Below are 26,924 nucleotides of genomic sequence, written 5' to 3'. Positions count from 1 at the left end.
GGAATATCTATATTTTAAATTAATTCATGACTAAGAATGCAAAACTGGCTCATGCTGAGTTAGTATATACAAAGGAGTACCCAACATAGGAATGAAAAAAACCCACATCCCATGTAAGGTCTAAATAAAAAAAATCACTTAGATACTTGTCTTCTTAGTTGTTTTAATATGTCCATTTATTACTAATTATTTCCAGAACCAGTTGCTGGCGTTTACACTGGTCTCACCTTTCAGCTTCCTCAGCAGAATAAGAATATGGGCGAGTGTCTTCTGTGTGTCAGCTACCTTTACAAAGAAATTATGTTTTAATTCTAAATTTACTGAATGTATTTGTGATCTGTGATTTATTTTTCAGCTGAATTTACCCCTAAGGAATCCCTAAACCCCCTTGGAGATTCTTTGGCACACCTCCCATATTTGCCCTTGATGAGGTGGAAAGTGAAACATCATTAACAGATGTGGCATTGTGTTCAGAAGAATTGCCTGGGGGTTTAGGTCTCTGGAATAAGAAAAAGAACTCGACTCTGTATAAATATTGAGCTTCATGTCTGTATAATTGGTGGGTTATCTGTTGTTTAAAGTAGATATATTTTATGAGTTTAATTGCAATTGCCATACTGTGTTTAAATTTGGTACCAATTACACCCGCAGACGAGGCAGCAGTTTCTAAGAGGGGCACATCTTTGTGAAAATACAGAGCAGTCTTTTTACAAATTGCCTCTGCACATCTAACGTTCTTAGTGCTTCTGTCCAGCAGGTGGCATCAGGGATTCTCAGTTCCTTCTGAGCTTCTGGCATAAAAACTGCCAACCAGTGGGCACCTCCAACAAAGAAGTGAACTCTCTCCTGGTGTATATAAAGGACAAGAAGATTAGGAGCATTAAAAGGGGGGATTTCCAACAGCAATCAGATGCCCAACCTGTGATGGGCCATCAATGGAGAACTATTGTACTGGGCACAACGTCACACTTCTGGCAAGACATAGAGCATGCCTCCTCTCTGAAAATCAACCTTGGAGAATTTATAATCAATTTCTAATGAAAAGGGGAAGATCCCAAAGAATGGCAACAGAAAGCAATAAAGGGGACACAAGGAAAGCGGTAACTTAAAAGTTCAGAAATTTGGTGTCAAAGGCTGCCAGGATAAGTGACATGGTAGCAGCTTTTGAATAGCCAAGTTTTAATACTGGCACATTTCAGCACTGCCCAGCAGGTTCTCTAAAGAAAACAGTAATGAACCAGGAAATGATGCATAAATCTTAAACCTCGCTTTCTACCTATTGCTTAAAAAAAAAACGCAAATGGATTATACTTTCTTTAATAGTGATTGGGAATGGCATATCAGATATCCCTCTAGGCCTCATCTCTCAGTCACATAAGCCATGGATTGTGTACCAATAAATAAAATACATTCTATACAAATCTTAGGAATCGGGCAATGGAAAGGACTGAGATTCACAGAGGATTCTTTTATCTGATTAGGTCTGACTACCTTCCTTTGCAAATGGCTGACCCACATGGTATTTTTCAAAGTGACTTGCCCTGGGCAGGAGCAAGAGAGACAGCAGCTTGCCCCAGTCCCCCAAGATCACTTTTACTGCATCGTCTTTTAAGATTTTGAATAGTTCAACTGGAATGCTGTCACCTCCACTAGCTTTATTGTTGCTCAGACTTCCTAAGGCCCATTTGACTTCACATTCCAGGATGTCTGGCTCCAGGTCAGTGACTACCCCCTCGTGGTTATCAGGGACATTAAGCTCACTCTTGTATAGTTCTTCTGTATAATTTTGCCACCTTTTAAAAATCTCTTCTGCTTCTGTTAGGTCCCTACCATTTTGGTCCTTTATCATACCCATCTTTGCATGTTAACTATTTGCTATAATAAGTACCATTAGAGATCTATAGGATAAGATTATTACAGAGAGTGTATGACTAAAAGGTAACTTTATTACTCTCTTCTGCCTTTCCTTTTCCTCCCCCTCCTTTATTCTTTTCTATATCCCAAAATTGAATAAAATTTAAAAATAACTTTAAAAAAGAATATTTAGATCAAGCAAAACAACACAAATCAGTGTGCAAGTTTTCAAATCCTGTGGTATTTTACAGTCTGCTGCAACAAGCAGCAGACTGTAGTTATATTTAACAGAAAACCTAATTAAAATTACCTTCTACTGTTACTCTGGCAAGTGCCACCATAAAGGAGGCAGTCTTCAAGAAGACACCTCCATATGCCTGGCACATATTGGGCACTGTGCAGGCTGGCACACACAGAGACCAGATTGACCAACCAACCAACATCTGCAGGGCCCCTCCCCCCTCCCCCCAGAAACCCACTAAGACTCCTGGACCTGTTCGAGTTACCACTGTTTATGTAATAATGTTATACTGTTACGTTATACTGTCACCCGGTTTATCAATTAATAATATTAATTTTATTATATGTATGGTTTCATGTATAGTTTCAGTTATATGTAAACCGCTCTGAGCCTTCGGGGAGGGCGGTATATAAAAATGAATGAATGAATGAATGAATGAATGAATGAATGAATGAATGAATGAATGAATGAATGAAATAGATACTCAATATGGAAAGTTGTTGGCTATATTTATTGGTCAAAGAGGTCAGGCTGGGCTCCATCTTGTCTGCCAGAATAATAAGGGGAAAATTCCCTTTTCCATTTCCTCTAGGCCAGTTCAATTGACTTACTGGGCAGTTATGGGGAGCACAATTGGACCAGTGCTCCTCCCAGCCAAACCATCAGATTGCCTCTAGAGAAAGCCTGAACTAATGAAATCTTCTTATGTCTATCTGAAAACAAGCCTCCTGTCACACCCTTGTACCAATGACCCTTATTGTTCTTCCCTATCCCCCTATCCACCGATCAATGTGAGCCATTATGCCCATTCCAGACTGTATCCCCACCTGGAGTTAACACTAATCTCATCAGCATCCCTGACCATGAGTCACACTCTGAGCCCCCAGCTCAGTGACACCACATTTGAAAGTCACCTAATAATTACTCAAAATATCAGAAACCAGTCAATGGTCACTTACTTCATACCTCACTTCCCAAGGGGCTGACATGTGGGTGGCCTGGGATTTTAAAACTCTGTATCCATCCCAACACGTACCTCCAGAGTGCTCCTAACATACCCAACACACATTGCTGGTCATCTGAGTCTCCCTTCTTTTTGCTCATCTGGAAACCATCCTCACTTCAGGATTGGGGGCAGTATAACTGAGAACTGCTTTAGTTTAACAAGTTGCTCATCCAAGATGGCAAAGCACCTACATTTCAAGGGGGGGGGGGAATCTTTAGGGCTTTTTTTTTTTTTTAACTGAGAACGCAGTGGTAATGTTGCTTAGGCAAGGCTGTGTTTAAAAAAGCAGCTTTACAATTTTGGAAAAAGAAAACGTGGGAGAAGCATGCTTTGTGTCACATCAATGCTTATAAAGTTCTCCAGTTTAACATTAGCCCATTCTGTGTAAGAAGGGAGGCAGGTGCGAGGGCAGGAAATTGTGGAGGTGGATATAATGCTTATTCACCTTCATACATTTATTTTGCTGGTGGCCTGTTTGTTTCTCTTCGGTTGCTAGCACTTTTTAGGAGGGTGAATCCACTTTTTGTGATTCCCCAACTAGAATTATATAATGGAGGATGTAGTGAAAAGGTTGCTGGCCAGATGCGGGATGTCGGCAGCATCATGCGAAACGGCAGGTAAGCATTGCGCTACATTTATGGTGTGTGGAAAAGCCCTGTGTAAACAACCAACCCGAGCCCCTCCCTTTCTACCTCCTCCAGACCCACCATTGGCCATTTTGGAAGGGGGGGGGCAGACAGTTACATCACTTGATAAATGTTTAGCAATTAAAAAAAAAATTGAAATAAATTAACTTCCACCTTAGGAAACCCTTCCATCAAGAAACCCAAGGGTTTTCACAAAACCCTGTTGAGAAAGCCTGATCTAAACTGATATCCAATTTGGGAGTACCATAGTTTTTATCTGCTCTTGGCTTTCCAGAGGATCTGAATATAAAGTCTGGTACAAGAGACATTTGATTAATCAGTGGCATTTATACTCTTCTAAGACATCAGTAAGTTTAGAATTAATTGTGAAATACGTCCTGTGCAAGATACAGACCACAGATCTTATAATTTTAGCTTGAAAAACATATCCCCCAACCCACCCCACTTTTGGCATTCAGCCTGATGAACAGTTCTGGTAAACCAAAAAACTTGTGCATTGTTCTGTGATATTTTGATTGGTCCCATTGAAATGCATCACATGTCTTTTACTTGTGTTTTTTTTAGGGGAGATATAAAACATAAATACTACGGTATTGAAGAGGGATGTGGACAAACTGGAGTGTGTCCAGAGGAGGGCAACAAAGATGGTGAGGGGTTAGGAGACCAAGACGTATGAAGAAAGGTTGGGGGAGCTTGGACTGTTTAGCCTGGAGAGGAGACGACTGAGAGGGGATCTGATAACCATCTTCAAGTATTTAAAAGGGTGCCATATAGAGGATGGAGCAGAGTTGTTCTCTCTTGCCCCAGGTGGACGGACCAGAACGAATGGGATGAAATTAATTCAAAAGAAATTCTGTCTAAACATCAGGAAGAAATTCCTGACAGTTAGAGCGGTTTCTCAATGGAACAGGCTTCCTTGGGAGGTGGTGGGTTCTCCATCTTTGGAAATTTTTAAACAGAGGCTAGATAGCCATCTGATGGAGAGGCTGATTCTGTGAAGGCTTAAGGGGGTGGCAGGTTACAGTGGATGAGCGATTGGGATGTGAGTGTCCTGCATTGTGCAGGGGGATGGACTAGATGACCCAGGAGATCCCTTCCAACTCTATGATTCTACTATTAAGTTAATACCTTATGAGTATAAAGTATCATGTATGTGTGTGAGTGAAGTGCTGTCAATTTGCTACCAATTTACGGTGACCCTATAAGTTAATGTCCTCCAAAATAGCCAATCATTAACAGCCTTGCTCAAGTCTTGCAAACTGAGGGCTGTGGCTTCCTTGAATGAGTCCCTCCAGCTCAAGTTGTCTCTCTTTTTTCCTGCTCCCTTCAACCTTCCCTAGAATTATAGTCTTTTCTAGTGAGTCTTCCCTTCTTACATGACCAAAGTACAATAGCCTCTGTTTAGTAATTTTAGCTTCTGGCCAGTGCTCAGGCTTGACTGGATGTAAAACCAGTACTGGTGTTTTTGGTGGTCCGTGATATATATAAACATTCCTCCAACATCACATTTTGTAGGAATTAACCTTCTTCTTGTCAGTTTTCTTCAATGTTCCGCTTTCACACCTACACACAGTAATGGGGAGCAGTATGGTATGAATTATCTTGGTCCCTAGCATCACATCCTTACACTCTTTTCTAGATCCTTCAGGGCTGCCCTTCCCATTCTCAATCTCCTTCTGATTTCTTGGGAGCAGTCTCCCGTGGGGTTGATGACTGAGCCAAGGAACAGAAAATATTTCACTATTTCAGTTTCTTTATCATCAATCTTAAAGCTGTGTAATTCTTCAGTAGTCATTACTTCTGTCTTCTTCATATTGAGCTGTAATCTTGCTCTGGCACTTTCTGCTTTAACCTTCATCATTACTAATTTTAAGTCTTCACTGTTTTCAGCCAGTAATGTGGTGTTACCTCCATATCTCAAATAGCTAACGTGCCTTCCACCAATTTTATTCTTTCATCTAATCTGGCTTTCCTTATATCATCATCATTAGCAACACAATACACCTAGCCAAGATATTGTTCCACTTGATGAGATTACCTCCCAAGTGTAGTGACCTCACAGTTCAAACTCACCTATCAGCTGGTCATAATATCAGAAACCAATCATCAATCATGGGACTCAAAGTGGGCAGTCACTGGAGCTGGCCCGGGAATTTCAAACATTATATCAAGCCTTGTGCACATCCCAAGTGTGTGTGTGTGTTGTGCTGATCCCTCCACACCCAGCATCCTGTCCACCCCCTGATGTTGTCAACCTTGTGTCTTGGCTGCTTGGATCCAAGAAAGGTGCAGTATCTTGAACTTGTCCCCCTGCAGAACTTGGTGTATGCATGGTTTTTTTCTTTTTCATTTTTGGCTTCTGTGTGTGCTTTGAGTGTACCCCAATATTTTCCCCAAATAAATCCCCTGTGTAAGCTTAATTGTCTTTTTCATTTAAGAAGGGTTTCTTCCAGGGAACGGACCCTGTAAAAACTGGTAGTAAAGTTCCTACATTACACAGCCTCTTGCTATTACCCAGCAATTTGGGTAACAGAACATCTGGCTTTTCCAGTTTCATATACAGACACAATCTTTGTGGTAAGCTTATGAGTATCACTGTAGTCCCATGAAAAAGAGAAGAGCTGTTTTTTCACTATCCAAAGGATGCCCAAAGTGACTTACAAACACTTTCCCCTTCCACAACAGACACCCTGTGAGGTATATGGGGCTGAGAGAGCTCTAAGAGAACTGCTCCTCAGAGAACGGTGACTAGCCCAAAGTCACCCAGCTGGCTGCATGTGGAGGAGTGAGGAATCAAACCTGGTTCTTCAGATTAGAATACATCACGCTTTAAGCACTGGCTCTGAGAAAGCAGGAACTGGAATGCAGATTGAGCATTTCTAGTCTGTGGGCCACTGTTTTGCTTCCCATATTAGGACACATATTCTTGTTAAGATTTTGATGGACTCTATTTCTGTGCTTGAAGCAACTCTATTGCTATCCTAGCAGGCCTCAAGTGTTTCAATTCAACAACAACCTGTGTGGGAGGCCTTATATGTTTCTTCTCCACAACAACCCTGTCCAAACTCCAAAGCAGCCCTCTCTGCCTGGGGAACTGATATTTATACTCTGCAGATGAGCTGTAATTCCGGGAGTTCTCCACGCCCCATCTGGTGGTTGGCTACCCCTGGGCTGGACTTCAAAATCATACAATGCCTCAGAGTCTGGCCTCCAAAGTAGCTATTTTTGGCTGCAGAGCTGATCATTATAACCTAGAGATGAGTAGCGATCTAGAGATGATGGTAGAGGCTTGCAGACTGCAGTTGGTGGGGGAATGGTGTGGGTGTGTCCCTCTTGGGCTATGGGCTTTGGTCTGCCCTTGCAAGCAATTGTTTGTATTTTGTGGCGCTGACTGACAGACAGCCCAGCATTGGTCCTGTGAGTCTGGAAAATGCAGGAAGATATAAATAAAGAATATTTACTGCCTAAAACTGTAAATAGTGAACAAGTAAATGGCTGGAGAGACATGGGGACTAAAATCTTTTTTTCAAGCTTGGCCTGATAAATATAAAACAGAATTTGTCAGGAAGGTCCTATGAAAAAGGCATAAGTGGCCCAGAATTTCAAGTGGAGAAAGTAGACAGTGAGACTTTGGGGGGACCTAGGTGATCCGCTTTTATAAGGTAACAACTTTGCCTTGCCGACAATACAACAGGGACTGCAATTGCCAGAATTAGGCCTCAGGCTTCAGAAGGGCAGACGTCACCAGCCAAGCAACATACTGCGCTAGCCAAGGCGTGTCTGGGGCCACATGCATTCCTTTTGAAGGGATGCATGTGAGGGGAGAAAGCTTTTCCTTCAACCTAACTTCCTGGAGATGAGCTGTACTTTCAGGGGATTCTCAGACCCCACCTGTAGGTTGGCATATCTAAGTGGGATACAATGATACACTGTCACCCCTCCAAAGCAGACATTTTTTGCCTGGGGAGCTGATCTTTATAGTCTGGAGATGAGCAGCAATCCCAGATCTCCAGGCCCCACCTTGAGGTTGGCTATCCCTGGTCTGAACATATTCCTTGAAGTCTGGAAGTGGGGCCTCAAAAGTGTGTAATGCACCCACAACTACCTAGCACCCCCTGACCTATTTCAGGTCAAGAAAACATTGCAGAGAGAAGAAGAAGAAGAAGAAGAAGAGTTGGTTCTTATATGCCGCTTTTCCCTACCCGAAGGAGGCTCAAAGCGGCTTATAGTCGCCTTCCCATTCCTCTCCCTACAACAGACACACTGTGGGGTGGGTGAGGCTGAGAGAGCCCTGATATCACTGCTCGGTCAGAACAGTTTTATCAGTGCCGTGGCAAGCCCAAGGTCACCCAGCTGGTTGCATGTGGGGGAGCGCAGAATTGAACCCGGCATGCCAGATTAGAAGTCCGCACTCCTAACCACTACACCAAACTGGTGTAGGAGGTAAGGTTGCCAGATTGGTGTAGGTTCATGTTCTGGAATTCCATACTACCTAGGCGTGCATAAACCTGACTAAGGTCAAGACTGCTGTACACAGAGAGACCTCCTCTTAGGGTTGCTATCTTCCAAGTGAGGCTCTAGGTGATTGTGGGCCATTCCTAGTTCTCTCAGACCTCTCATGGCCCCACATCCCTTACAGGTTGTCTATTGTATTGAAACAAAGGGAAAAAATCTGTTTGTAAATTGCTTTGAGACTCCTTTGGGTAGTAAACAGCAGGGTACAAAAATCCAGCTCTTTTTCTAAGGAGCAACCGTAAAAGAAGCATGTGGGCACATATTATATCAACAGTAAAAAAAAAATGCCAGCAAATTTGGAAAACTCAACAATGGCTACAGGATTGGAAAAGGTGTTTACATTCCAATCCCAAAGAAGGGCAATGCCAAAGAATGTTCAAACTACCGCACCATTGCACTCATTTCTCATGCTAGCAAAGTTATGCTCAAAATCCTACAAGCTAGGCTCCAGCAATATGTGGACCGAGAACTTCCAGAAGTACAGGCAGGATTTCGAAGAGGCAGAGGAACTAGAGATCAAATTGCCAATATACGCTGGATCATGGAGAAAGCTAGGGAGTTCCAGAAGAACATCTACTTCTGCTTCATTGACTATACTAAAGCCTTTGATTGTGTGGAGCACAACAAATTGTGGCAAGTTCTTAAAGAGATGGGAATACCCGAGCATCTTATTTGTCTCTTGGGAAACCTATATGCAGGTCAAGAAGCAACAGTGAGAACCGAGCATGGAATCACTGATTGGTTCAAAATTAGGAAAGGAGTTTGGCAAGACTGTATACTGTCTTTTGATTTGGGTGAAGGAGGAGAGTGCAAAAGTTGGCTTAAAACTCCTTGGAGAAGAGCCTAATGTTGGGAGCGATTGAGGGCAAAAGAAGAAGGGGACGACAGAGAATGAGGTGGCTGGATGGAGTCACTGAAGCAGTAGGTGCAAACTTAAATGGACTCCGGGGAATGGTAGAGGACAGGAAGGCCTGGAGGATCATTGTCCATGGGGTCACGATGGGTTGGACACGACTTTGCACCTAACAACAACAACAAAAATAGAGAAAGAAGGAGTAGTACTATGACTATCCCATGTGGATTAGGGCAGGGGAAAATTTCTGTGTCTGTGGCCTAATTCACACAAGAAAGGAAATGATATTGAATCCAGAACTGGGGGGAATTGGTTGCCATGTAATCTCCCTCTAAGAAGAGTCTCCAGTCTGATTTTCCCTTCACATATCTGAGGACATGGCTCTGGAAAGCTCATCTGTAACCACTATGCCACAATTCCCAAAGGTCAGTCCTCTCCCACACTCAACGAATATTCCACACCACAGGCTCTTGACACCCATATCTCCACACCCATGGCCTCATTTGCCACCATGCCAACACAACCTCCCACACCACACACACATTCAACCCCATGCCCTTACAGACTGGACAACTCCTCCCCTTCCTCCTCCCAGCGCCCGTTGTGATCCTGGGTACAACAGGCTTTGCCCCTCGTGCTGGAATGAATGCTAATTCTGCAGCAGGCGCCCCGTTTGGTGTTGAGCGGGGCGCGCAGCCTGCAGGTTGCTCCCTCCTTTCCGGCAGGCGCCATTCAGCCAGCAGAGCTCCCCGCGGCACCCATGGCAGCCCGTACGGAGCCCGAGCGGCGGCCGGCGCGACGGGGCTCCCGCCCCCAGGGGGCGTGTGGGAAGCGCAGAAGGGAGGGGAGGCGAGGCCGCCGGAGACGCCGCCTCCCCCACCCCCCCATTCCCTCCTCCCGGCCGGAAGATCCGGGTCGCGAGGAGGGAGCAGGAAGTCGAGACGTGGCCGCCCAGCCGAGCAGCAGGGGGCGAGGCAGGTGATGGCGGCCGCGACGGCGCTGAGCTCGGAGCGGCTGGAGGTGTCCATTGACGGCCTGACCCTGAGCCCGGACTCGGAGGACGCCAGGCCCGGCCAGCCCGATGTCAGGCCGCTCCCGGCCGGGGCCGCACGCGTCAGCCGGGCAGGGGCCGCGGTCCAGCCCGGGCAGGCAGCCGACGAAGACGACGATGCCGGCGGCGACGGAGCGCTGAGCCTGGAGCGCCGCTGGGGCTTCGGCCTGGAGGAGCTGTACGGCCTGGCCCTGCGCTTCTTCAAAGGTGAGCGGGTAGGAGCCCCTCCCTCCCTCCCTCCGGCGGGAAGGTGACTTCTGGGCTCCCCCCCCCCTCCTCCTCCAGGGACGGCGCAGGCGGCTTCAGCCCCCCGTGCTTGGCAGCCCCCCCCCCCACCTCCGGTGGCCTCCGGAGCCTCTGGCGGCGCCTTGGCTACAAGCGCCGCTGTTTCTAGAGCTCGCCTGTCAGTTCTCGGCCTCCCTCAGAGGGCTGCTGTGAAGGTATCTGGGAGAGGGGGAAGCGCTGTACAATCGGTGGCAGCGAGTAAGGGAAGGAGGCAGGCGGGTGAGACACGCACCGAAACAAGGAGTTCTAAAACGTATTGTTATCTCTTCTCTGAAGAGGTAGCCTTTGGAAATGACTCTACCGTGGCATGTGAGGTGTAAGGAAAAAAATATCATTTCTCCCCAAATAAGACCCCCAGTTACCTTATGGGGAGATGGTGTAATTTGAACCTTCAGAAGTAAATTTAGTGGTATTCTGGTTCCTGCCCTATCATCTCCTAGTCTGTATTGCTGTTTGTGTGTTTGAAATGGGCCTGTCAGAAGGGTATTTTTTATTTTATTTATTTAGATTTCTATACCCCCCATTTCTTTGCAGCTCTGGGCGGTATCTATTTTTTCCTGTGGTCTTGAACAAATCAGTCTCTGTAGGGGGGTTGGAGATTAGATAAGCCCTTAAGTAAAGCTGGAGGAAACCACAGGAAGTTGCAGTGGATAAATACAGTCAGATGGGCTTAGTAATAGATCACTTGCTTATTGATTCGGTGCTTAATTTAGCTTTTCTGAAATCACTAATGGCAACATTGCAGTTACTTCATGTAAAAGCGCTCAGGGTTCTTATGTAAAACAAACATATTTATGTTCATAAAGAGGAGTAGAGTGGCTGCAATACTATTAATAAAAGCTCTGCTTATTGCGCACTGTCTCAGAATCAGTTATTTGTATTTTTAGTAAGTAACTTCCTCCACACACATTATGCATGTTGACTTCTCTGTTAGAAAAAATATAAAGCACATTCCCTGTATTCTCCTTTTCATGGAAATGGATTGCATTCATGATCATATTATCTCTTTTTCCTCTCCCATTGTAAAATTAATTAAGGGAAAGGTGCTTGTCTCATGTTGAGCTTTTCACATGATGGACAAAACAGAAGAGAAGAACAGCAACATCCCCTTCTCTTTGTGGTCCCATGTTCAGTAAGATTTCTCATGTTACAGTTGGCAGTCACGGAATCAGTTTACGCAGTATCAGTGTTTCCTAGATGTTCTGTTGCAGATAGATACTGTATTGTGGTACTCATTTTAGCAGTGGTTGTAATCACAGATGAATGGTTTGCAAAACCCAAATGTAAAGTAATCCAGATAATCTTCTAGGGTGGGTGGATCTTGAAATCATGTGCTATAAGAGAATGTCGTTAGAGTGCAGAGTATACAGAAAGCCTCAAAAGATCACTTTATTAGATGCGCAAGTATTAGATCCTCTCCCATTAACCGGTTTCAATGGTGGCTGTTAATTGTGGTCTGTAATTGAGCCCAGCCCTACATTTGTATGTTTCAGAAGTAAGTGTGCAGAATTCAGGGAAGGCTGAAAAAGAGCATGCTTTCCAAGTTTTTACTGACTCAAGTTGACTCCCTCCATGGGGCATTCCAGGCAAGAGATGCAGAGGTGGTTTTCTGTTGCTTTAATCCATGTTGCGACCCCAAGCTTCTTTGATAGTCTCCCGTCCAGATACTAACTGTGGCTATGCTTAGCTTCCAAGTTCTGGCAGACTCAGGTTAAGTAGAACTATTCATCCTGCTTCCAAGTTAACATATACTTGAAGTCAGTCTTTGGGATCCTATTTGTGATCCTACTACAGTTGCATGACTGTGAATTTGCATAAATGATTACTTTAACCATTTTCAGGCATAGTAATATTTATAGCTGCTTCAATCATTAATGCCACTCAGTATCTAGAAGTCTTCTGTTATAAATTCAGATGTTTTTTTCATAAATTAGTGTTAGCACTATACTATATTAATAATACAATACAATACAATCTGATCATAGTCTAGTGTGAGAGACATGCTTTTGGAAATTTCTGCCCCAGTGAATCAGTTTGTATTAAGATTGTTTGCTCACTATAGAAACTAATATATGAACTTTTCTGATCTGAAATGCATAAGTACCTTATTTGGAAGGAACAAAACTTTTAAGATCCACTTTTGATGTCTTATATATTTTCCTGTATGTTGGGAATGAAAAATCCAGGTTCACTTTTGTGGGCTGCCATGAAGGAAAGATTAACGGTGGGGACAAGTCAAAGATTAACTACTATGGGTGTGCAAGGCTTACCAACCTTCTTTCATAGTAATTTGATACTTCAGATCTGGCGCTTAGTGAAAGCTGGGAAGTCAATACAACTGTTGTCTCCAGACCCCATTTGAAAAATTATATTGCTGTGGTGAATAAATGGTGCTGGCTGTCAACCCCACACACAAAATGTTAACTTTCTTTTAAAATGCATTGTCTGAGTCGGTTTGATTCATTGCACTCTGTTGCATCCTGGTATTTAATAGCTCTTTAGACTTCAGAGTAACATCACAAATAGTTGCTTCTAGTTGATGTGTACATTGAACTCTGTGGCAAACACATAAGCAGAGGTTGGGAAACTAAACAATACTGAATCAGTTCTCCAATGTTTCCTCAATTACAGCTTTTTGTTTGTCACTGGCAGTGCATGATCCTCCAGGCTATGCTAGTTATTAAGATTTGCTAATTTTGGGCTTCTGTCCTTGAGGCTTAATAAACTTCTTCAGAGATTCCTACTGGTGTGTTTGATTGAAAAGATTTTCTTTCTTCTTATTATATGTGCTTTTTCAAATTCGGATGGATCAGAGCAGTGTTTCAGAACCTGGGGCCCACCTATAGGCAAGCAAATGAACAAACAAATGTGAATATAAAAATCAGCATGTGCAGAATGGGGTGTGTAGGATTTAGCTTTGGGAAAGGAGCTCAGTTATTGGGACTGAGGATAATGGAGGAGCCAAAGTTTGCTGGCTTGCCAGGATGAGTGAGAAAGATTGGAAAAATTAGAATTAACAATTCTGATTGATTCAGGAGGGGTGGGCAAGGCAGATTGGAGGCCAGCTGCTCCTCCAATCAGGGAAGGAGAGAAGGGATTGAAGCTAGTATGAAGAAATCTTTGACTTAAAGAGAATGCAGGTGGCTGTTGCCTAGATAATAGTCCTGATTACATCATATATCAGTGTGTCTAATTCTTGACATGGCCCAATCTGTGTACACTTAAATCTGCAGGGACTGGAATCATGAACAGAGAAAGCAGATCTTTATGTGAAGTTGAAAAAAGCTCCAGGTTTGTGGACAAATCTGAACTTTAAAATTAAAAATCTGACAGTAAATCCTGTCCAAGTAATATAAGAAATACAGCTGCCATTTTAACCCCACTTGTTACTACTCAAAGGAGCCCCAAAGTCACTTATATTGTCCAACGCTTCCTCTTCCCACAACAGACACCCTGTGAGGTTGGTGAGAGTGTAGGTCACCCAGTTTGCCAGATTAGAGGCCACCACTCTATGCTAAGCTGGCTTCAAGTGTCTGTACCTTTTAAGAAATGAATGCCTTCTGCAGTGACCATTGTGGGTTATGCTAGGCAACCACAGCAATATTGCCAATATTCAAACTTTGGTTTCTGTCAGTGCAAGAGGTGGAGGGATGTTCAGAGCTGTTTTGATCTTTGAGGGAGGACTCCTCAAGGCCAAGCAGTAACCACCAAACTTGCATGACTTGTTAGGACTGACTGCAAGCTACTGTTCAACAGCAGGTACCCATGGTGTGGTAAGAGTCTCAGAGTAGTATCTGGGAGACCCTGGTTTGAATCACCACACTGATGGGGAAGCTGTCTGAGTGACCTTGGGCCAGTTAAATATTCTCAGCCTAATTTGCCTCACAGAGTTGTGAAAATAAAAGAGAGGAGAATGAGGTGGCTGGATGGAGCCACTGAAGCAGTCGGTCCGAGCTTAAATGGACTCCAGGGAATGGTAGAGGACAGGAAGGCCTGGAGGATCGTTGTCCATGGGGTCGCAATGGACCGGACATGACTTTGCACCTAACAACAACAAAAAGAGTAAGAGAGGTGCCCCTGCAGCTGTGAGGGTCCAAGATGATGCAGGCCTTTGCACATGAATGGAACCCTGTAGCTGATGTGTAGTAGTTCCCTTTTTTGGCAAGATATGGACAGTATAATGTTTTTGCAAGCTTGTTTGGATTATAATTAGGCTGTAATTTGTTATGCTTTAGCAACAATAAAGTTTATAAGACTATGAGAGGGAATAGAGAGGAAGTTCATGCGCATTAGTGAATTCAAACAAGATACAGCATGTTGTAACCTAGAAACCTCTTCTCCTGAATGTCACAAAAGGATGCCATTTGCTATTTACCTTAGGGATAAGCCCTTGAATGTCTCATTGCCCCATCACATTTCCATTATCTGTTTTCAGTGAAGAATTTCCTTTCTTAATTGATTCTGCCTTTACTTTTTTTTCTCTCCCTCAGGCATCACTTTCTTGAAAGCAAACCTGAGTGTTGTTTTATTTACGGGCCTTTTGGAAAGCTTGTTCACAGCTTGAGGATTTCATCTTGTAGTTTCCAGTTTGAAAGTTTTATTCTCTGCTGAGTTTAAGAAAGGAAGCTTTCTCAGATTAAAAGGGAATAAAATTATAGTTAAACTATAGTGTTCAGAGTAGAGAACATGGTATGATTCTCAGTCCACAGAGAAATTATTCAAAATGTTATGTTGCTAAAGCCATCCTGTTCTTACCGTTTAAAATTCAAATTTTATTCTTACATGCTAAATATCTATTCCTACATGATATTCTTTGATATGTTTTGTTGAGCCAGTAGGCTGTAAATGGCTGAAATGTTTTAGAAAATCTCTTTTTCTTCCAAGCCCAACTGGCCAGGGATACTGAGGGGTTTTTTTTGGGGGGGAGGGGAAATCATCTGGGCATGTAATTGGGGTCACTGTGGGTGGGCAGGTAGTTGTGTGTTTCCTGCATTTTGCAGGGGGTTGGACCCTAGATATCCCTTCCAACTCTATGATTCTCACTTTGTATGTTAATGGAGAAAATTCTGATCCATGATCATAGTTGCCTAGAAGTTCTGAGACCTTATTTTTTGAAGTACTTACTCTTGAGAGGTTCAGGCTCTCTTCTTGATAATCTTCTAAATGAATTCAACTGCTTGGTGAGGTCGGTGTCCCATGAATTGTGTCGGTGTCACATTTGCAAAAAAAAGCTGTTGAAAAGATAGATTTATCTCCATACTTTCTAGTGACCTGTTCTACAGCTAATCTGATAAAAAGATGTTTGTTTGTTTGTTTGTTCATATCTATATACCACCTTCCCCGAAGGCTCAGGGCGGTTTACATATAACCGAAACTATACATGAACCATACATATAATAACTGTAACATTCATATTATTAATTGATATAACTGGGTAACATTATAACATAAACAGTAATAACTCAAACAGGTCCAGGAGTTTTAGTGGGTTTCTTGGAGGGGGGGCAGGGACCCCTGCAGATGTTGATTGGTTGGCCTGGCCTCAGCCAAAGGCCTGGTGAAGAGCTCTCTTTTGCAGGCCCTGTGGAACTGTTTTAGTTCCGTCAGGGCCCTGGTCGAGGCCAGGCGAACTTCTTTTGGGCCAGGGACCATTAGCCGATTGGTGGCGGCGGAGTGTAAAGCTCTTTTGGGGGCATAGGCAGGGAGGCGGTCCCTCAGGTACACTGGGCCCTGACTGCATATGGCCTTGAAGGTAATTACCAGAACCTTTAACCTGATCCGGAATTCAACTGGCAACCATTGCAATTGATGTAGGCACTAGTAGCTTGGCAGAGATGGAAGAATGCCAGCCGTGCTACCTTTGTGATCTGGGCTTCCATTGTGAGGGATCATATCCAGGTTCCTGGCGGAGTGAGCCATAGTAAGCTCTACGCTATCCAGGGTGGGCAGGCGCACTTCCTCACATGGGCCCTTCTTACCCAGCCACAGGACCTCCGTCTTTGAAGGACTGAGCTTCAGGTGACTCTGCTTGAGCCATCTCGTCACTGCTTCCAGGCAGCTGGCCAATATTTCTGGGGGAGAGTCAGGGCGGTCATCCATCAGGAGGAAGAGCTGGGTGTCATCTGCATATTGATGGCAACCCAGCCCAAACTTCCGTACCAGTTGTGCGAGAGGGCGCATGAAGATGTTGAATAGGGTAGGAGACCCTCTATCCACGACCCTGGAGGAAGGAGATCAGCCATTGAAAGGCTGTTCCTCATATTCCGGCATCGACGAGGCGGAGAGCTAGTAGCTCATGGTTGACTGTGTTAGACGCTGCTGAAAGATCTAGCAATATCAGCAGCACTGACCTGCCTCGGTCTAACTGGCGATGGAGGTCGTTTGTCAGGGCGACTAGCGCTGTCCCTACCCCATGGCCAGGCTGGAAACCTGACTGAGATGGGTCCAGGACTGAAGCTTCTTCCAGGAATGCTGTTAGTTGGTTTGTGACAGCCCTTTCCACCATCTTGCCCATATTCAACTGAAGACTGGCTGTCTTGACTGGTTTGAGACCACATCAGTAGGAAACTGTCCTGTAGGCAGGCAAGCACAATTTGGTCTTGTTTTGTATGTTCCATCTATAATGTGATAGTTCATTTTAATATATGGGTGTGTGTTGTGTATTGATGTAATAAATTGTATAGGCCCAAGTTCATAAAGAAGAACAGCATGATCTACTAACAGTCACTCATTATTGGTTTAGCCAGTAAGATAATATTGCTACCTGTGACAGAAGAGAAAACCACAATCCCAGTCTGAATCAAATAGTCTTAAATTTATCACTAAGCCCTGTTTCAGCAGTTTAAAGACAGGCTCTCCTTTTGAAATTATTTTTGTTGGTGTATGGTTTCTGGTTAGCAACATTGTGTCCTGAGAGATTTGGTCTCCTGCTTTCTGAAAGTTGTTTGGTTTTATTTCTGTCTGGAGTCCCTTGATTCTCTTTGGTAGAGACTGACCTGTTATTTTATGTCTGAAGACCCCATTCTTTTTGAGCAGCTTTGGAATTCTGGCATAGGGCAGTGGTCACTGTCACAAAAGGGCTGCCACAGGAAGTGGTGCCAACCATAAAATGGTTTATAATGCTAATACATAAACGTTATTAAACTTTGTTGAACATAAAGGTACCACCGGATGTCTTGCACGGATGTTCAAAAGTTTTAGAACCATGTGCTAAGTCACATGCATGGTTAAATAGTATAGAAAATCCTCAGTGTACTCTTTCTCTCACAAAGTTTTCCATTCTGTATTCTGCATCATCTCTGCCTTCCACTCCCATCTGGCCTGTTGTTTTGGCCTCCAACCCCTTGATCCCATGGAATATTCTAGTTCTAGCCAGCCCTTCTGCTGCCCCTTCCTTTTCTTTCTTGCTTTCATTTTAATGCAGGGAAAGGTAAGTGGATTGTGGACACACACGCTTAGAGTGTTTTTATTAACAGCAATTTCCTAAATGCTCAGTTAGAAACCATAATGGAACTGCTATAATTCCATGGATTTTAGTACATATGGTTTGTTTGTCCAATTTGTCGGTTTTTCACATATTAACTTGGTAGTGGCATACAGAAACCTTCCAGTTTTTTCCTTCTTCCCTGCTTGTGGCCAGTATTCATGACCACTTGGGTAGTTCAAATAAGTACAAGTGTTTAGAATCTCAAGGTTTTCACTTGGTGCCTCTGTTGTTATAATATACAGTAGACAATGAAAGAAATTCATGTGTTCTTTCCCCATGTTTCAGCAAACATCTTTTTGTAAATATCAGCTCGTGCTGTTCTGGTACTTTTTGAGAACTCATTATTTGAACTCTCTCAGCCTCATTGTTGTGTTTGTGGAAATGGGAATTTTGATTTTCTTACAACTGGACCAGACCAAACTACTGTTTCAGAGTTAACCTGTTGAAATCACAAATGTCAGTACCTGGAAATGATGCTGAAACTAAGTTATAAAGAGGTCTTTTGGTGCTGTGTAAATGTAGTTATGTTTGTGGTTTTTTACTTTCTCTTGTGTCATGAAGCCGATAAGCCAAGTTAAAAACCATGAACTGGATTATCCTGTGTTGCTTTTAATGAAGCATTTTCATTCTTAGCCATCCTTGCCTCTCTGTTTTTGCACTTATATTTGTGAATAATTCATTAAACTACTGTTTAATAATTGAAAGTAAAAACCACTTATATGTTTGCTTCACTAACATTTTGGCAAATTGCCTTCTAGAGTATGTAATGAAATAACATCTTGGTTTAATAGTCAGAATTAGGATTTCATGTACTTGAAATCATAAAGGGGATAGACAAATATCTTTATGAAGAATACAAACCAGAAATCCGAGAGATTTGGAGATCTTGTGGTAGCCCTCTAGAGATTATTATTTTATATTTAGGCTTGGGTGTGGAGCATGACCCCCCCCCCATTACCTGTCTTTCCCCATATGTTTGGGGCAGGGGGATATGTGTATTTTTAAGCAAAAGTAATTTTGAAATCTTTGAAAATTAAAAAAGACCATAAAATGAGAAATAATTATCTGGAGTGGAACATTCTGGAAACTCCTTATGCTGAATGTCTTTGAAGCTTAATCCTGTGCATGTTTATTCTGATTCAAGTGTTGCTGAAATCAATGAGATCTGCCAGCAAGTACACATAATGTTGCAGACTTGTCCTCTGCATGCTTATTTGAAATTGATATCTTTGAATTCAGTGGCACTTAAACCCTAGTAAGTCTTCATAGGACTAAAGCCCTAAGATCTCAGTTGCTTAGTGTAGGACAGCATTTCTCAGCATAGGTTCCATAGAGACTTCCAGTCCAGATATATGCAAATCCATTGTAAAGACAGAACTTAAGGAGAGCCTGAGCCCTCCTGGATCATACCAATGGTCCATCTAGTCCAGCATCCTGTCTCGCACAGCGGCAGCTGGTTCATCTGGATGGCCAATGGCAGGGCATAGAGGCTGAGGTCTTTTCCTGATGTTGCCTCTTGCATCTGGAATTCAGAGGTTTAGTGTGAAGGTTTTTCTCAGTCACCATGGTTAGTAGCCATTGATAGGGTTATCCAACATGCATCTACCTAATCCCCTTTTAAAGCTGTTTGTAGCCATCACTACATGCTTTGGCAGTGAATTTCACATTTTATTCACTCTCTGCGTAAAGTAGTATTTCCTTTTGGCTCTCCTGAACATACTGTCTATTGGATTCTTTAAATGCCCTTGAGTAGGGTGAGGGAGAAAAATTTCTCTTTGTCAACTCCCTCTGTTTATGTCTGCCTACTCCCTCCAGTAGGAGAGGTAATATGGTTACCTCCTGTGTCATGAATAAGATTAGCAAAGTTAAAAATCATGAATTGAATGATGCTGTGAGGCCTTTAAAATCAAAGGAGTTCAGCCAAGATACTGCTAATGCTGTTGCTGTCTTCCTGTTCGTGGGCTTTCTAGGAGTAGCTGATTGGTCTCTGTGGTATTTTGTGGGAGTAGAATGTTTGACCAAAATGGACTTTTGGTTTGACCTAGCATGGCTATTCTTATATTTCATTTATTTATGTTTATATATATTTATAGGTCACCTCTATTGAGCAAGTAATCTCGGGGCGGCTCACAACAATATGCACATCGTAAACCGCTCCTGCGGAGCAGATTAAATAAAAGGGTAAGGGCTGTTTGGGAGGAGTTAGGGTGGACCTTGTCCGGGATAAAAACTCGGAGGGCCCAATCAGGAGCCGGGAAGCGGCTCCTGATTGGGCCCTCCGAGTGTCCATCCAGGGCGAAGCCGCCAATGGAGAGGCGCTAAAAGCACGGCTCCCCATTGGCTGCTTGGCCCGGTCTCGCCTGCCTGGCTGTGGACTCGCCTCACAGATTGAGCTGGCAGCCCGCAGGGTGAGTCCTCCAGCTCGGGTCCTCCTCCACCTTGAGAAAGGAGCTGGGACATAACATAAAATGGGCTTTACTCCTAGTACTATATATTAAAACCATTAAATCTGTAACCGCTTCATGGGAGCAGTATTAATAATTCGCTAAGGGCCCTTGGGGCACATCCTGTCTGGGATGGGGAAGAGCGCCCATTGGCCCCAACCGGAGGGCCCAATCGCCATTGGCCCTCCAGTTGTCAGTCCACTGCCGTCGCCAAGGGGCCAATCGGCCCCTGGGCCCCTCACTGATGAATCCTCAGTGGACCCTCCCCCGCCATGTTGGCCACCTTGCCCCGCCACCACCATTACCCTGCAGGCAAGCAAGGTAGGCGGTGGCCCGGCTGTCCCCCCGAGCTTTGGGCTGGCAAAGGGACAGCCCTGCTGTGCGGCAGCCACAGTGGGGCTGTCCCTTTGTTGCCCTAGAAGCTCTGGACCCGGCCAGGAGGCTGCTGGGCCCGTTGGGGCGGCAAAGGTACAGCCCTGCTGCGGCGGGGCTGTCCCTTTGCCGCCCCAGAAGCTCCAGACCTGGCCAGGACCCTGGCGGGGGTGGGGCACCGCTAGGGAGGTGGGCGGGGGAGGGGCATCCACCCCACCCAACGGGGCCCCTTCACCTTCCCCCCTCCTTCCACCCCTGCCCCGTCTTCTAACCCTTCCTTCGCCTTCCTGCCTTCCTTCCTTCCCCTTAGAGAGCCAGTTTGGTGTAGTGGTTAGGAGTATGGACTTCTAAACTGGCATGCCAGGTTCGATTCTGCGCTCCCCCACATGCAACCAGCTGGGTGGCCTTGGGCTCGCTACGGCACTGATAAAACTGTTCTGACCGGGCAGTGATATCAGCGCTCTCTCAGCCTCACCCACCCCACAGGGTGTCTGTTGTGGGGAGAGGAATGGGAAGGCGACTGTAAGCCGCTTTGAGCCTCCTTCGGGTAGGGAAAAGCGGCATATAAGAACCAACTCTTCTTCTTCTTCTTCTTCTTCCTCTTCCTCTTCCTCCTCTTCCTCCTCCCTCCCTTCCTTCCTTCCTCCCTTCCTTCCTTCCTGTCCACCCGTCCCTTTATCTCCCCGCGCTCAGCCACACCCACCCGCTGCCTGCTAGTGCCCACTGTATTGTTTCTACAGCGGGCTTAGTACATTAATAATACATTAAAATAAAATAGAAGCACTAGAAACTAGCAGCACTTTTGCATAATTATTCTTTAAATTGGTCTAAGAATAGAGTTGGTACCAACTATCACCTGACTAAGGAATAGGAGGGGAACCTCAAGGTTGGCAGGGGATACCCATATGATGGTATCAGTCTCTCAGGCGTACTAGCCTCAACCATATGTCCAGCAGAAGAGCTCTGTCTGACAGGCTCTGTGGAACTGTGTTAGCCCTGATGTTTTCTTAGACTTCATTCCACCAGTATGGGGCCAGGGCTGAAAAGGCCCTGGCTGAGGCCAGTCACAGTTATGTAGGGCTGGGGACTACCAACCAGTCGGCGATAGCTGACTGCGGAGTATTCTCCAGGGGACATATTCAGAAGGTGGTTCCTTAGATACGCAGGTCCCAGACCGTGTATGCCTTAAAGCAGTGGTCCCCAACCCCCAGGCTGCGGGCTGGTGCTGGGCCACGGTTCCCTCTTCCCGCCCCCCCCCCCGCAGCGAGAAGCTCGCCAGGATGCGAGCAAATCGGCCGCCAAAGCGCCCGATTAGCTTGTGGCCCAGCAAGCTTCTTGCTTTGGGCGGGGGGAGAGAAGCTTGCCGGGCCACAAGCTAATCGGCCACTTCGGTGGCCGATTTCCTTGCGGCCTGAGGGGCGGGAAGAGGGAGCTGCAGTCCAGCGGGGGCGCAAACGCGCACACGCGGCAGGTCCGCGCATGTGTGTTTGCACCGGGGCTGCCATGCATGTGCGGGGCCCTGGGTTGCCCTCTCCCCACACTCTGGCGCAGCGGTCCACGGCTTGCAAAATGTTGCAGTTCGCTGCCTTAAAGCACAAAACCTTGAACTGAACCCGGAACTCAGATGGGAATCTATGTAGCCAGAGTATTGGTCTTATGTAGGTCTTCTGTGGTGTCCTAATGCAGCAGCATTTTGGGCCAGTTGTAATTTCCAGATTAATGCCAAGGGCAGGCCTTTGTAAAGTGATTTACAATAATCCAGTCTAGAGGTGATTGTCGCATGGATCCCTGAGGCTAGGTGTTCTGGTGCCAGGTAGGGTACTAGTAGCTTAGCTTGTAAAGGTGGGAAAATGCCTACTTGGCTAGTCTCATGACTTGAGCCTCCACGGATAAGGAGACATCAAAGATCACCTCTAAGTTCCTGACCTTGTGTACAGTCATAAGTTGCACTCTGTCCGGGCTTGGGAGATGCACTATTCTGGACCTTTCTTCGCCAGCCGCAGGATTTCTATCTTTGAGGGGTTTTACTTCAGACAAAGCACATCAAAAGCTGCTGTAATATCTAGTAGTATCAGTGGTGCTGATCCGCCTCAGTTCAGCTGTCTCTGGAGATTATCTGTCAGGACGATCAGAGCCATTTCCACCCCGTGGCCAGGACATAAACCCCAAACCATAAAATTATGCAAGTGTTCTTAAACTGAAACTGACCAATGGTGTGAAGATCCATTGTTCATGATTGTATATAAATTGTTTTTTTTTCTTCTGGGGGTTCTCAGTCCAGTGCTGACTCTTGTCCCACCATGCACGGGCGCCTACAGGAAGAGCAGCAACAGTGGCGGTGCCCCTCTCGGTCATGCTGCTCACCCTGCCATGACCCCTGTGAGAGGGTCCTTCGACCTCCCAAGGGGTTCTGACTCCCAGGTTGAGGACCACTGGTCTCAACAGGTAGTGGGCCTCATTGAAACTAGCAATCTGTCCACTTTGGTCTGGGTGAGGGGCCTGAAGTGATCTCATGTCACTTGGATAATGTGAAAACAACCCTCTCAGTTTTATTGGATCAGGTGTAATTTGCTCAGTGTTACTAAGGAGGGTTCTTCCTTTCCTTTCCTTTCCTTTCCTTTCCTTTCCTTTCCTTTCCTTTCCTTTCCTTTCCTTTCCTTTCCTTTCCTTTCCTTTCCTTTCCTTTCCTTTCCTTTCCTTTCCTTTCCTTTCCTTTCCTTTCCTTTCCTTTCCTTTCCTTTCCTTTCCTTTCCTTTCCTTTCCTTTCCTTTCCTTTCCTTTCCTTTGTTTGTTTATTTATCGTACTTATATACTGCCCTCCCCAGAGGCTCAGGGCGGTTTACATCATAACAAAGAACAATACATAAAACAGTCTGTAAAACATGTATAACTGATAATTAATAATTGTAACCAAATAACAGCACGATATAACAGTATAACAATATAGTAGTACTAACAGGCTTATTGATGGAATTCTGAGGGGGTGGGTGGGGGGGGAGCAGGGGCCCTTTGGTCGCTGTTGATTACGTCTGGTCTCGGCCAAATGCCTGGTGGAAGAGCTCCTTTTTGCAGGCCCTGTGGAACTGTTTAAGGAACTGTTAAAGGAACTTTCCTTTCCTTTCTACTCTTCCCTATGACATCTTGGTGCAGTGCTATCATAGTAGTTTCTGGTATATAGAGCCTTTCAGTTAAGGGTGAATTTGATTAGGACTTCAGTCATGGTGTTTGGGTTGTAGCTTTATAGAATCACCTACCAGCTGAGACCTGACTTTGTTGGCCATGTACAGACAAGCAGTTAACTTCATCTGATTAAGGATCTTGCTGTATCGTTTTGAGGAAAGAAGCTTGAGGTGTGTGCAGCTTGCCACATGCCTTTGAAAACGAGCTCTCTGGCATGTGGAGTGTGACAGGGATGGGGAGAGAAGGGCATAGAGCCACAAAAATTTACAAAATCCAAATGGCGGTCTGCAGATTAGACTCATTATGCTTGAGGGTTGCACAGAGAATGGAACTTGCAGCAGAATATGAGGTTCTCGCTTTCAGAGGGCGTTTTGGGTAGACATGCTAGCCTTGTGCCTATTATGAATACACTTTTTATTACGTATATCTTTTCTATTGTATTGCACAAATGTTTATTTAAAAAATAAAAAGGCATTCTCAAGTTGCTGGAACTTGAGAACCACTGACCTAGTATTCATGCTTGTAACAATTGCGCCCTTGTTGTTGTGGACTGCTGTGGTGCTGGATTGCAGGACAGCATGAACAATAGGTTACTTTTAAAATTGCTAGTGCATTATAAAACTTTCTGCAGCATTGCAACTCAAAACCAGGTGTCAGTGTCCACACCTACTGACTAGGCTACCACAAATGACAGTTAGCTATGAGATTTGTTCGTAGGAAGTATGGGAATGAGCAAAGACATAGAAAGAGTGGGGACAAGTATCGACATAGGAATGCTAAAGTAACACATAGCTTTTTGGTTACCAGTTTTATTTGGCAAGTTCATCATATTCCTGTGGATCTTCCTGCTGTGGAGGCTGTCCTTACACCTAACAGTACAGAAAAGCCCAGTGGCACAGTCTGGTGTGTGTGGGTGGGGTGGACGCAGAATATAAATCTTGTGTGCACTACAGGCCATGTGCCTATTCTGGAGAGGATAGAGTCTCCAGGAACTTGTTGGGAGTGTTGAACAAGTCGTAAGGGTTCACTGGTTGAACTGTGTAGTGCAGTGACTTTACTCATGCCTGTCTTTAAATTCATAACGTTATTTCTCTTTTCAGAAAAAGATGGTAAAGCATTTCATCCAACATATGAAGAAAAACTCAGACTTGTAGCGTTGCACAAGCAAGTTCTGCTGGGACCTTACAATCCGGATTCTTGTCCTGAAGTTGGATTCTTTGATGTGCTGGGGAATGACAGAAGGTATAAAACTTTCAGTTGTAAAGCTGCTACTCATGTAATAGGGTTTTTAGAAGATATTCTCAGCCAGGCCAAACCAGCATCTGCTTAATGTTTGCACAATATTGTGAGTGTATTGATAGCACTTTAGCAGCATTGGAACATATCCTTAAGCAGAATTTCTGGACTTTGGAAGGCATCAAATTTTGTTGAAATACGGGAGACTTTCCCACCTAATTAAATTTTATATCGAATTTTCTTTTGTCCTCACATCATTACCATGTTGCTACATTCTTAAATGTTTAGGTAGACTCTATTTATGGTCTTTGGAAATCATCTAGTGAAGGGTATGTCATTTCTGCAGAATGATTGCTGATCAGATTACTTCATAATGGCACATGCAGTTTAGGATTCGAGCTAAATGAGTAGGAACCTCTTTTTAGTAGGGCCCTTCAGCATGTCTGTTCAGTTGTCTTTATCTTGGTCAAAATCATGGTTAAAATATTTATATCAAGTCCATTTTTTAACTTAAAAAAGCCCTGAAGTGGCTTGTAGCAATATCAGATATAGCAACAATAAAGCCACATAACCATCACAGCCCACAAAAATAATACAGTTGCCTAATAAAAAGAAAAACAGCAACTAAACTGAAAATCCTGCTGAGGCAAAAGTTTCTTGAGTGGCATTAATGAAGAAACCATGCAGACTCTCTCTTTCTCTCTCTCTTGGGAGGGCACTCCTCAGTTTTGCCATCACAGAGAAGGTCTTGGCATATGTTGCTACTCATCAAGCCTCAGACAGTGAGGGTACATGGAGCAGAGCCTCAGTATAGCTGGGATGCTCATATTGGAGGTGGTCTTTAAGGGGTTCTGGTTTTGGAATGTTGAAACCTGAATCAGCACCTTGAATTGGGTCTATAGACTATTTGGGAGTTTATTGACTTCATTTGTGCATCTCTCTACAGGGAGCTCATAGAGTCCAACTCTTTCATCCTCACAACAACTCTGTGAGGTAAGCTAGGCTGAGAAACTGCAAGGTTCTATGGCAGAGTAAGGATTTGAACTTGCGTCTCTCAGACCCTAACTGCTGTACCTTGCTGGCAAACTAAATCTAGATTGAAGTAACATGGTCCAAATGATGATGATCTGTGGCAACCCTCACACTGCAGCTTCCAGGGTCAATCCCTCATAGATTTCTAATCTCAAAGTTGCTGTGGCATTTGTGACTGTAGCCAGATTCTTGCTTTTGGGGGAAAAGAACAGCCTTAGCTCATGATATCACTCCTGGCTGCCAGTACCTCTTTGGCATCTGGGAGTGCACCCAAAATCTGAACTTCAGTATCCAAGAGGTATGGCAGAATAGGTGTTCAGCATAGGTGAACACTCTAGCCCACAGACATTGGGAGAGGTGGTTTGCCTTTGGAATTCTGATCTCAATGAGCTGACTAGAAAAGCTTTTGCTTTACCTTTTAACTTGCTAGGACAACAGCTTCCATCTGTCTCCCCATGTGCATTTCGTTTGACAAAATGTTACTTCATTACATTTCTTCCTTCTGGCAGGAAAGAATGGGCTGGTCTAGGAAACATGACAAAGCAGGATGCCATGACAGAGTTTGTAAAGCTCCTAAACAGGTGCTGTCATCTCTTCTCAACATATGTTACCTCTCATAAAATTGAAAAAGAAGAGCAGGAAAAGAAAAGGTAACCACCTGAGCTTCTGTATTGCATGGGGATTCTCATGTTGCTCTCCGTCTTGGTAGCTTATATATATAT

General features: G+C 44.5%; 1 protein-coding gene and 1 long non-coding RNA gene across 2 annotated transcripts in view; one reads left to right on the top strand and one right to left on the bottom strand.

Annotated features, from left to right (window-relative positions):
- Positions 1 to 10,002: 10,002 nt before the first annotated feature.
- Positions 10,003 to 26,924, top strand: part of ACBD3 (acyl-CoA binding domain containing 3) — a 28,360-nt gene continuing 11,438 nt past the window's right edge. Inside the window, exons 1-3 of the mRNA XM_077340802.1 lie at positions 10,003 to 10,374; positions 25,035 to 25,176; positions 26,712 to 26,852. Coding sequence (XP_077196917.1) covers positions 10,098 to 10,374; positions 25,035 to 25,176; positions 26,712 to 26,852 — 560 coding nt within the window. The 5' untranslated portion in view covers positions 10,003 to 10,097. The remainder of the gene's footprint in view (positions 10,375 to 25,034; positions 25,177 to 26,711; positions 26,853 to 26,924) is intronic.
- On the bottom strand, positions 12,009 to 19,461 carry LOC143838908 (uncharacterized). Its single transcript, XR_013231471.1, has 3 exons — positions 19,349 to 19,461; positions 15,577 to 15,683; positions 12,009 to 13,292 (listed from the first exon to the last, which is right to left on the bottom strand). It is a non-coding gene; the product is annotated as an uncharacterized LOC143838908 (long non-coding RNA).

The sequence above is a fragment of the Paroedura picta genome, chromosome 1 (genome assembly GCF_049243985.1).
Source record: "Paroedura picta isolate Pp20150507F chromosome 1, Ppicta_v3.0, whole genome shotgun sequence".
Taxonomy (NCBI): domain Eukaryota; kingdom Metazoa; phylum Chordata; class Lepidosauria; order Squamata; family Gekkonidae; genus Paroedura; species Paroedura picta.
This window is presented reverse-complemented; position numbering and strand designations above follow the sequence as displayed.